Source organism: Schistosoma haematobium, chromosome ZW (genome assembly GCF_000699445.3).
Source record: "Schistosoma haematobium chromosome ZW, whole genome shotgun sequence".
Classification (NCBI taxonomy): Eukaryota; Metazoa; Platyhelminthes; class Trematoda; order Strigeidida; family Schistosomatidae; genus Schistosoma; species Schistosoma haematobium.
Genome location: NC_067195.1, coordinates 79,067,073 through 79,080,070, shown reverse-complemented (window position 1 = coordinate 79,080,070; position 12,998 = coordinate 79,067,073). Strand labels below are relative to the sequence as shown.

General features: G+C 35.1%; 1 protein-coding gene across 1 annotated transcript; it reads left to right on the top strand.

Moving 5' to 3' along the window:
* Positions 1–1,192: 1,192 nt before the first annotated feature.
* CHEK1 (Serine/threonine-protein kinase Chk1) lies at positions 1,193–11,736 on the top strand (the record flags this gene model as incomplete). The annotated part of the gene is made up of 9 exons (XM_012936600.3): positions 1,193–1,222; positions 4,344–4,473; positions 5,669–5,943; positions 6,949–7,066; positions 8,270–8,469; positions 9,222–9,619; positions 10,085–10,185; positions 10,334–10,519; positions 11,425–11,736. Exons 2-9 carry the CDS (start codon positions 4,348–4,350, stop codon positions 11,734–11,736), a joined length of 1,716 nt encoding a protein of 571 aa, XP_012792054.3. The 5' UTR covers positions 1,193–1,222; positions 4,344–4,347.
* Between the last annotated feature and the right edge of the window lie 1,262 nt (positions 11,737–12,998).

The window sequence follows — 12,998 nt, the reverse complement described above, 5'->3', positions numbered from 1 at the left end:
GATCACCTCCAATTGATTGGTTCATTTCATGTCTAAACATCGACATTTTAAGGTCAGGGTTAACTTCACTTCATCTCGGGCTATAGAGTGTCCAAGCGGAGTCACCAGGGCTCAGTACTAGGACCTCTTCTCTTCTTGATTTGTATAAATGATCTTCCACAACAAGTATCGTCTGAGTTATTAATTTTCGCTGATGATGTGAAGCTTTGGAGAGAAATACTCAACAAAGATGATATACTGATACTTCGGGAGGGTCTGACTCGACCTCGAAGTTGGGCAGATAACAACAGGTTTACCTTTAACACTTCAAAGTGTAAAGTAGTTCATCGGAGACATGTTACAGACTACAGATACAATATAGGCAACTCCCGTTTAGAAGTATCCTAAGTTGGTAAAAGATTTAGCAATGCTGGTACCCTACGATTTGAAGTCTTACGTTAACTGTGACAAAAATGCCTTTCCACATAACCTGAAACAGTTTCATTCGTCCCCATTTAAAGTACGGAAACATAGTTTCTCCTCCCTCACTCCAAAAGGATAAGGAAACTGTGGAACTTATCCAACGGCGAGCCACGAAACCAGTTCGGGAACTCCAATTCCAACCTTATGAAGAGCGCCCCTAATCACTAGATCTTTACCCGTCAGATTACAGGCATCTTAGAGGTGATCTTCCAATGGCTTACAGCATCCTTAACTCTTCTGGACATCCATTAAAACACCTACTTAAGTTTAGCTCCAACACAAACTTAAGAGGTAATACCCGGAAACTGGAGACAAAACTGAGCAGAACAGACTGTCGACACAACTTCTACTCCTTAAGAGTAGTCAAATGCTGAAATTCGCTGCCGGCTGTGCTAGCCCAGGCGACTTCCCAGGAGTCCTTTGAGAGAAAACTTGACATATTCTTAAGGACTAAAGATGGTATCTTACTGTGAATTACCAATTTCTTTCTTGTTGTTGATATACATAGATTCCTGCCTGGAGATATTGGTGATCCGCTGCTACTAGACACGGAAGCCCGTTAAGCGAAGGCTTCTTCTATTTGAACCATATGAATAATTTTAAAGGCAAAAGTAAACTAGTGTTGTAGTTACGACAAAACAGTTCGCTCATGATCTTCAACCCCCAATGCAGAAGGCCATAGAATATTATTTTTGTTAGAATAACTCACGGCTAATGTTTTCAGATTTGCCCGGGAGTTTGTATCGTTCAGTTTGTCCTTGTAAGTGAAGTGTTTTGTTTTTCTATGGACACCGTTAATATGTAGACAGTACTTTCTATCGACGAGACGACATTCTTCAGCTAGTTCACAACATCATATGCTAACTGTGATCTTAATTCACTTAGGGCCAAATTTACATTAACTCTGAGAAATATTCTTGTTTAGTTTGACGGTAAAACGTTCCGTTTATTTCTCAAAATTTTTCCAGCCCCCTACCTCAAAAATGGCAATATCATGTTTCATTCTGCACTCTGTAGAGGATAAAAGTGCTCATCAAACAGACGACATTTTCACTAGACTTCGAGTTCGAGTCAGGTCATCCCAAAATCTTATTTCATTCTTCTAGTTGTGATTTTTTTCCATAACTTAAGTTAAAACCGGTTAACATTAGTTCTGCGGAGGTTATCTATATAAATAAACAAAGGCTCTGATACGGGACTATGGAGTGTTCTGCTAGGACATTCTCTGTCATAAGAGAGCTGGTAATTCACCTTAACCTTGACTAACCAATTATATAAATTGGACCTAGACTATTCGATCAACACTAAAAAATCGTTTATCTGCCTGGTGCTGATGGAAATATGATTAACCAAACCAAATATGTTTCGTCTGTTTTCCCTCATTGTTGGGCGTATTAACCTAGTCACCGCCATAACTGAAGGATTCGTGGTACAGAAGTAGATTTCGTTAAAACGTTTGAAGTACAACCATAATATCCAAGGTCGATCATAACTTTTTGTAGTAGGTTGTCATAGGCAGTAGCAACACTTTCAGGTTGCCATGTTTATATCTGGTAACAGGACGAGGTTTTGAAGTAGATAATATAAACCTTCGTGTCATTACTTGAAACCCTGCTAATAAAGTATACAATTCCCTGTCTCTAAAATTTGTTAAAAGTTAATTATCCTTGGATTTAGAATTAGTGAGAATCCATTCAGGCCAGCGACATTTTCAGCGTGATTAGATTACCCGATACTCTTTGCTATCATTGCAGATCACTCTCTATAGTTCCTTCGTAGATTCTCGTGAAACAGCAATAAATTACTAAGCATCAAATATATTGACTCTTAAAATCATTTTCCATAGTGAAGTATGAGGTTAACCAGCCTAGTTAGACAACAAAAGGTTTGTCTTCATGTGTCAGCAGATGTTTTTCTGGATGAAACATGGGTCTTGTAAAAGTCTCACAATAACTCGTCCGCGAATATAATCTCAATTCATACTTAATAAAAAGCACTTCATGTCTAAAACAATAAATGTTTAACTGTCATTCAGAACTCCATGATAACATAGTGTTATAAAGAAGAGATAACTACCAAGTATATCACACTTTTAAAGGCTCTTTACTTGAACGGATTTTATCGTACCGAAGTCTACTACGAACTTTTAAGTGAAGTGACTGTTAAATACTGTTTGCTTTGTCTGTTTTTTTTCTGTGTGCTAGTATTCAGTTTCGTTATTATACTTCTGAGTGTAAAAGCCTCTTAAATTAGCCTCTCAAAAACTTACTTTCTAATTAGATATGTGATTGAACAGGTAAAACAAAACTTGGATTAATTTTAATTTGGTTATTTATTCTCTGAAGAAGTGACTTACACTAAGTCACGAAACGTCAGAAAATCCAATTTTCTACTCATTGGGATATTACAAATATATTATTTTTATTTAAAACAAAATTCAGTTTTCTAGTTTTTCTTGGCAAAAGTTTGGAAACTTCCAAACTCTATTTCTTGTCTCCTAAATGCAAACCCTATATAAGAAATATTGGTTCCTAGTTTTGCAGTCTGGACAGATAATAAAGAAGGCGGAAACATCGGTGTATAACACTACAGTAAAAAAGAAAGTGAATATATGGGAGTCAACAAGACTAATCGCGAGTCATATCATCGGACTTCAGCCATACAAGCCACACTTCCATACATGGCTCAGACTAAGGGTTGATGGTTTACCGAACTCGTGCAAGTTCTTTGTCTGGTTATCTATTATCTTATCCCAATCCACTTTTATGCTATAGATCATAATGGGTCAAGAAGAGCGGTAAGCGAGAAAACGACATATCCTAAGACCCTGTGAAATGATGTTAGTCATTAACGACTAATTTATTACTTATTAGTATTCTATACCTAATATCAGTATTGCTCACTGGGATGCAATCGATCAGGTAACTCTCTGAAACATATCTTCTGTTCGGTGGTTATTTATTGTCGTGAATAAATACGCAACCTGCTGAGTAATACATCTGTCTTTTAATTAGCATCCGGATCATCTTACGTGGTATATTTGGAAAAAGTAATGTTAGCTGTTTTCTGTAGTAGTATGCAATAGTAAAGCGGAAAGGTCGGCTTTAAGAAATCTTGTCATTTCACATAGGCTTTTAAGCCGCATTGCTGATTGCTGACTTTTTAATGAAGTATTTGTCGACAGATGTTTTAAACTAAAAATCGGAAACTAAGATGATGGTACTTTTTTTACAGATGAGCTTGCATGGAATGAAGAGAACTAGTGGGAACCAAAATAGGGGAATGTTATGGTTTCCTGAAAGTTGTTTTGATCTATCTTAACGATTTTGGGTTCCCGGCCATCATTCTAACGTAATCGATCTGAAGTCAAGAGTCTAGTAGGTACCTCCAGTGACATTTCCAGTAACCTTTGGGAAAAAAATATCTTGGATCTGTGGTCAGTTATATAATATTACAAGTCATTCAGTGTAGGTTCAAACCTGCCATCAAATGTTCCAGATATCTCGCCGTTCATGTCATTGCATTCGTTTAACCAGGGATCTGTGCATGAACTATCCTCGTATAACTTTGATTCAAAATAAAATGTATTTCTACTAAGTGGTGTTTGCATAAAGAATCTTGCAGATATATTCCCAACTTTCTGTATACTGTAGTTATAATAAAATACTTTTTTCATTATCACAGCAAATCCGGTATTTAAATTTTTCAGGGTATTCGTAAGACCGTCCACGTTTGGATGTTTAGTTTTTAATTTCATTTGTGCTTTGTATTTATGTCAAACTTCAATGGGTTTCATTATATACACTTAGCAGTAGTTACTTAAGGATACCAATAACTACTAAAATCTTTACATACGTTATCCCTTTGTTACTGGTTTGCAGTGCTATGTATGCCGACGAGTTAAGCAATTCTGTGCAGTCCATTGATCTTGAAGACATTACCCGACTGGACAAAGCAAATCCTGATGTGACAACGAACTCAGAAGACTCAGAAGAAACATCCATTCAGAAGGTGAGTAAGAATTAAATCAAATATGTACAGTTACAGTTATGATTGACAAATACTTCACGTGTTGGTACGTAAATTAAATGGTGCTCCACATTAATTTCTTCAGTGTTCCTTTTTATGTCATATCCTTTAACTTTAGAAATATTGTCAGGTTGTGAAAGTTAGTCTTTGCAAGAATTTAGAATTAGTGCTTTTCTTTCAATTCGCAAATGATCACAGGTTGCAATTCAGACTCCGCATATAAGCATTGTGACTCAATGAGCCACGTAATCTGTAGAAAACCACGATAGTATTAGTAATTCACAATTGTTTTATGGTACGGCACTTAATCGTCGTGTTCCCATGATTCCTTTCTTTATGGTTCATTTCTAGTTCTTATAGTCATAATAAACGTAGAACCCAGTACAGACATGCACCGGTTTAAGTTAGCACCCCTGAAATGATGTAGATCAAGCGTATTCCTATTTCATGATTGTACGAAAACTTCCTGTGTGTTTAATTACTATCAAACTTTGTTATCACTTAGTGTTACCGAAAAATACAAGCTGCACTATGGATATAGCAATAATATGTGAATTTCTCAAGCATTCTCAGCTAGGAACAGTCAATCATACAGTATGAATATGCTTATCGAATCCAAATGACTGCTTTAAATCGTGCTATAGGTGCACCATAATTTTCTGAACTGATGAAGCAACAACATATCAATGAAACTGACTTGGGGTTTGCCTGGAGAAACGATGCTTTGGTGTTGAGACATTGCACTGGAGGATCTCTCAGTTTGCTACAACGTTTCTTTATTGTGTTTCCGTTTAGTAAACCATTGATACTGGACTAAGTTCTTGCTCTTTATGACCTCTACAAAAAAATAGATCATGGTTAAGCTAAGGTAAATAAAAACTTGAAGTAACTCAACTCAACCTCCAGTTAATTTAGAATTAAATTATCCTGCTGTTATTTTGTCTTTTAACTGGAACGCATATCCCTAAGCAGGGAGGTTCATTCGTAATATACTTCTTTTCACATAGGCCTTGAATATTTCTACATGATTGAGAATATTTTGTATCGTCTGTGGCAAAATCCGTTTTACTTTCTTATCAGTTCATATTTCTATTTGATCCATACTGTAGACTTAATATGTCATCTATTTTATTATCGTTTTTAAATATTCGTTTTTTACTGTTTTTAAATATTTTAGTCAATAAAAGCTGAAGCACAACCTATCTTGCCTCCAGGATACCAAATATCACACTGCCTTGCGGAAGGTGGAATTGGAAGAGTATATTTAATTGTCAATCCTGATACTAAGGATTGTTTAGCAGCAAAAGTAGTCAACGTATATGGTCAAAGCAGTCTTCGTAGTAATGCAAAAACTGAAGTTAATGTAACACAAGTTAGGGCGGAACTTCGCCAAGAAGCTGAGTTACAAAGACGCTTAAAACATCACAATATTGCCACTTTATATGGAATCAGGTAGGCATTATTTCGTTAACGAATGTTTGTTTTTTAATATATATTATAAAATGAATGCAGCGTTGTTCTGTTTTGTTAGAAAATGTTTTCACATTGCTTTTGTATGTGGACTGCATTTCACAGACACTCTCTTAAAAGTTAGATAAACATCCTTCGGAAGATATCTAAAGAACTTTTTTTACACTGATCCTGTTTAGTTTTCGACTTATACTAATCGTCTCCGTTTGTTGTTTCCTCCAAAAAAATATATGTGTAGTAGCTATAAGTCGTGATTGAGAATGAACCGACCAACTGCTTAAAAGATTTTTAATTGAAGGTGATTTACATAATTTCAAAAGCAATATGTGCTTAATAGAAATATGCATATCTAACACAAAGTCTTATCAAATTTGCTTAACCACTTGGTTAATCTATCAAAATTCAATAACAGTAATGACAAGAATGATACCCGCAGTTGAGAGTAATCCGAAGACAATGTTAAAATAGTGAGTGAAATCAAGAAGTGAAAGAATTAAAATAATACCATTTCAAAAGGAATGAAACAGATAAATGGATCTAGGCCACAACAGTTGAGTTACGTAAGTGTGTTTTTATTCGATTCGCAGTAACGTCTAATGGATTTATCCTTTATCTTTCTTCGTACATGATAAATGTCGTATTAGTTTTACCATGTTTAGATTTGCTTCCGTATATTTAACGTTTCTTAATGGGTTCCTACTTGTCTTTAAAACATGGGGAAAATGTCTCAATCTGCCAAGGTTCTAAATCTTTTCAATTATTTTTAATTCAGTGGTTCAATAACTATCTGCTCGGTCAAGTATGTTTGTTAATATCGACAGAAAACTTGTGCAAATCCTGATGATGTATGACTTGACGGGTCTGCTTAAATGTTACTATGACGTATTTTAATTTGTTCTTTGCGTTATCAGTAGTAGACTAATATTCCAGACACATATATATTATAACTAATGAAATTCGTTGTGTTCTTTATTTTTAATCTTACAGAAATACTCCTACATTCACATTTATGTTTATGGAATTATTGCCTGGTGGCGAATTGTTTGAGCGTATTCCAATTGGTATAGGATTACACGTTCAACAGATGTTTATATACTATGCGCAGGTATTTGAATACGTGAATATTCTTCTATTTTGAATAACTAATATTTTGTATATTGGATGCATTCTATTTATGGTAGATAGTAGACATGATACCGTCTAATTCTAAACTGTTCAGACTGTTATCATTAAAAAGACGATATGTATTTAGTATATTTGATAGCGGTGAATACATATAGAACTTGCATAATTATAACGAACAATGCAATGAATACCTATCAGAAACATGGGTAAATAATCATTCATTAAATGTTACTTTGCCAACTTTTTTTTGTTTCTATGGTTTACATTGTCATAAACTGACCACAATATTTGTAGATGAAATCACGCATTTAGTTTTTTATGCTTATTATTTTAAATTACCATTTTCCTTGAGAAACAGTTCAGTTGGGTATGTTTACTACTGGTCATGGTTATTGTGGATTTTTTCTTTGACATTTATTTATTATTTATTTTAACACATAGATATTGGTACAAGGAGGCACCAAATACATATGCGCCACACAAATCTCATTCGATATGTGTGAGAGCTGTGATACTGCCTAGGTGCCCAAACCGAAGCAGGTGGTTTTCTTAGGGAGCTACACCCCGAGCCTCCGACCTGAAGGTCTGATCCACAAGGCAGTGGAGCATCGTCAAGAGATGCAGTCCCACGGAAGCCGGCGACCAACAATTGGTTCATACGCCATTTGTTCCCGCAGGATACTGGAGCCCACGTGCACCATTGATTTGGAATCCGGTTAAAGCGCCGGACATTCGCTTTCGCTTTTCGTCCTCTCGTTTTCGTAAACAACACCCCCGCCACGAGAAGGCAGTGAGTAGGACTTCCCTGGCAGAGGCTATATACGCGTGGCCATGTGAGAGCATTTCGAGAGGGAGAGCGGACTCTCCCCACTCTCGGCCGTACCAGGGCATTTGGGGGCTTTCTTTGACATTTGGAGGTTCTTAGTGTTTAAAGATGAAATCTACTTAATATTGAAATACAAGTACTAATAATCTACGTATCATTCTAGACATTGACTGGTAAGTACAGTTTACGATTTGGAAAGTGTAATGAGTTTGAAATGCACGACTCCAACGTTCAAGCTAAATCCTAATCGTTGTTTTCATATATAATAAAAGCCTAAAAAAAAATCAATCTCATATAAAAACGATTACTTTAATATTCAGCGTCAATAACCTCAAGTTTGTTTCTTTCTGTACACAGATTTTAGATGCATTGAATTACCTTCATAATGATCAACAAATAGCACATTTAGATGTGAAACCAGAAAATATTATGCTCACAAAGAAGGATAGAGCTAAATTGATTGATTTTGGATGGGCTGTAGATCTGCGAAAACAAAAACTTATTCAAGGAGCAGTTGGTACAACAAGTTATGCTGCACCTGAAGTTTTTGGAAAAAAGTAATTACATATTTTACTTATCATTATGATTATGATTATCGGTGATAAGTTTTCGTATAAAAAAGATACCTTTGTACTATTTTTTAATATTACACGAATTTTTTCAGATCCTTCATTTCCTCTCTGGATTTTCGAATATAATGCCAACATATCACTTCCGAGTAATGCTTACAATTACCTAGTGCTGTATAAGCTACAAATATTTGAAGCTGTCCGTTATAATCTAATTTTCACTTTTTATCTAATAGAAGTTAATTTAAAAAGTAGACAAATACTGTAGCAATCTCTGTACTATTGTCTGGAAAAAAACTAGTTTCAATCAGATATACGACTATCATATGTTTTCGTTTATGAGACTGCAGACTTTTACTTTAAAAGTGCTCCCCATATGGTAAACAATTATAGGTGGACACAGATCAGACTTTTTCCACCTTAAGAGAGTTCCTAGTTTATTTCGTTGTGGAAAACAAAGAATTTCCGTTATTCCTTCTTTCCCTAGTCGCTATTTTACATATACAGAACTAGAGAATTAAATATCTTCACTGATATAACTGTAATAACGAAGCATTAATATGTTGATTCGTTGCAAAGTGTTATTAATTGTTAGATGTTTTTGACTAATGGGAGTTTATGTACAAACAGTAGTGTCTTCAGATGTCTATCGAAAAAATTTTTTTTGACGATTGAGTTGTTTTCTGTTGTTAGATATCCACCGTAAATATCACTGCTTCAAAAATTTTTTCTTTATCTAGCCCCTACTTTGGACCACCTGCTGACCTATTCTCACTTGGTGTTACACTTCTCACAGCTGTCACTGGTCAACGTTGTTGGTCACGTGCCAGTTATACATCCGATCCTGTATATCGCCAGTGGACCGAACATAAAGATTTGCACACAGGTCCTGTGTTTTCCCGACTTCCTCCTGACTTAGCCAACTTTCTCACACGAGCCTTGGCTCATCGACCTTCTGATCGTCTTACTATTGAATGCATTAAAAATCATCCTTGGTATCGCCTTGGTCTTGCCCGACGTCTAACTCCTGTTGCGTCACCGCGAAGCAGACAAGACTCAGGTGTATCTGTAAATACCGTCGTACCAAACAGTGACCGTACCAATACTTCACGCAGCACTTATCAAGGAGATGCGCCAGGTTTGTGCATAATTTTTTGGTCAGTTTTTCGCTAAATATTGATACTAATAATCCTTAAGGTAGCTGGAAAAAATTTCTGTTTAAAAACTGATTGGTGATGACACCTCGATTTTAGTAGCTGGATAGTAGTATTAATAACTTTCACACAACCAATGTGATTCAAAATTGCCGAGTCTATAAACTTCGCACTTGGTAGATGAATTACTTAACATTCTGATGACATTAGTCTCTTGCATGTAGTTCACATATCTTCATTGCTTTTATACATACTTTAGTCAGTTGTATCATTATTTTGATTTCGAAATTTGTAATTCTTTTGTTTTCGTAAGCCAGTCATTTGTCCGTTTATCGACCTTGGGATTATCAGTAGTTATTATTACTGTTTTAGTGTTACTTGTGAGGTATGATGTTTATTATTAAAATCATTGGTTTATTTTGTTCTTCATTTCATTATTTACTGTTCAGTACCTTCATCTCAGCCTACGCCAGTTTGTCATGCTCAATTAGATTCTATTATAAATAATCTTCACTTATCTCAACCGGCTGATATTGACAGTATGCTAATGGTAAGTTTTTTCTTCAACTTGTGAATATGCTGTGTTAATGTAGTAGTGTTATAAGCCATTGATTTTTATACTATCAAAAAGACGGAATCACACAACAGTTTTATTTAACATCCGTTTGCTGAATTCTTGTGTTTGGCTATCATTTCAGGCGTCTCAGATGGTTGGAGATATTGATTACGTTAAGGATCGGCTTGGTTTTTCCTGTCTCATGCGCCGTATGACTCGATTCTTTTCAGCACTCTCCTCAGTAGAACATACAATGGAAGTCATTCGAGCTGTCGTTGTTCAAAGGAGGCATCTGCGGGCAACAATCAAAGGATCAAATAACCTACTTGTACGTCTAGTCACTCTGTTAACATTCTGATTTCAAATAAAATAGGGAGGAATCAACCATTGTTATTTTATATTAGAATATTTTCTGAATATTATATTAAATTTAATATTTCTAGAGTTATTATAAATGACATTGGTGCAGTAAATTAGTGCCTAAAGCATTCTGATTTCAACAACTGTGTGGTAGATCTAAACCATACATCACCTTCAGATCGAACTGAGTTCTCACATAGACATTATATCTCAGCCCATTTTAAGAACATGTATTTGGTGATTAAGTTACATCGATTTTTAAAATTTACAAATAATGGTGTGCATTCCACTCCGTAGTTACAGCGTAGTTTATATTATCGTGGAGTCATCCATATAATTTTTTTTACCGAGTTGAAATAGTACAGCCCGAGTATTTGAACTAAGTACATTATGTATATTTTTCGCATCTATTATCGCTGACATACTTGATGAGTATAACTCATCTAAGAAAGCAAAGTTAGAGATTAATCTTTACCATTAGTATCTTGTATACTTTGTTTAGCATTAATTATTGAGAATCTGTATGAAATAGTTTTTGGCAATTTCTTATATGTGTATTTCTGATCTCACTAATAACAGACTTCACTATCATTATGAATTGTTCTTCTTTGTAACCTTATCTTCCAGTGTATGCTGTCATTTTTAATTTTAATCTACATTAATAGGAGTAAATTCCAAGCATATCATTTAAAATCTAATTAACCGTCTATAACGCTAACTGGTATGACTTTTGTCATATCCCACTGCATCGACCACTTCCTACTAGTTGGTTCTATTGAATAATTTGTAAAATAACCTCTTCTAATTGGTTGTGTTTCATTTCGTACATATCGTGTGTTATTCATACACATAACTTTCACATTCAATCTACAGGTGGATATCAAAACTCCGGAACATCCAGGAACTGCTTTCCGAGTATTGTTATATCCATTAGCTGGTTCAATTCTTGTGGATTGTCGTCGTGTCTCAGGTGATGGTTTATTGTTTCATCAAACCTATGCTGCAATCTATACAGATCTTTCAGCTATGGGTGCAGTAAATATAACACATCCTTACTTACATATTTTGTTACCTGAAAGGCCTACAACGGAGCCTAATAATTCAAATTTAAATGACGGTACTTGCATTTCTGAAAATTCTCCAGTGGTCTACGGTGAATTAACTCCAGTAGCAATGGAGACATAGATTTCTTTCTATAATAACCTATATTTTGATAGATCTTTTGCTTATCCTGAGATTCTGTATGAATATTTTTGCAATAATTTACTTTGAAACTTATTATGATTTCTTTAAGTCGGTTTAGATTTTGTCCTCAAGTAACTTGTCCCCTCACCTCGGGGTTTATTTTTATATCTGCATTAGAGATTGTTTAATGAATGAAGTGTTTCTGTATGTTCCTAAATACAACTTCTTCACAGAATGGCGTCATCATTTATTTGTGATTGATTGGGTTTGGTAAAACAAATTGTACAACAGTACATTGAACACAGTATATAATATACCATTTTTCTCTTTAGTTTCTCTGTTGTTTATTTGGGGATAAACTACCTGTGCCCTCTAATTAAGGGAAATGTAAGATTTAAATGTTATTTAGAAGTGGTCTAATCAAAAAGTGGTAGATTGTGTTTGAAAAGTAATGTCTTCTGTCCACTGTAAGAAAGCTGCGTAATATTTGGTCGAAAATACTGATGAATTCATGCTATTCTGCTAGAATCTTTGTTCTTGCTCTTTTCAAAATGATAAAGGGAACCATGTGTATGAAAAATACTGATGTCGTTTCTTTAACTTCAAAACTATCTTTAAGAATATTTATCTCAGGAATCATATCTTATAAAGTCAACGTGGACTTCCGAAATGATTTCCTTACATTTCGTTGATAAAAAAGGTGGTGGTCGTATTTCTTGATTTCAGACCATGGGTTCTGATATCATATTACACATTCAAGATATTTTCAGTGTTTTTTCAGCAATTTAATTTTGAAATTCAATATACAAATGTATTACACAACAGAACGTCGTTCTAACGCGTAGGACTGTAAAAATAAGGCAACTGAAGGTATTTCTTATAAAATAAGCAAGTAGAGGATTTCAGCGTTGCAGCTTGAATAGGAAGTTTATTCTGTAGATCCTCATAAACTGGACAGATTGACAGATTCACATGTTTGACAAATCTATCCCATATAAGGAGCTGGTGAAAAAACGGTATCCAGATGACTAAACATTAACTCCATCTGCAGCTCTTCTAGGGCCACTGCCAATCCCAAGCCCGCGTAAAGGAGGAGGGTTGGGCATGGGGTCTTGTGAAGATTCTAGCTAATATTACAAGGTGGTAACAATTATTGGTTTTGGAGGACAGTTTATGCAATTTAGAATCGTTTGCAATAACGTCGGTATGGATTTTCTCTTCTGCATGTGAGGGTTGTTATCTTGTAAATCACTCATGAAAAT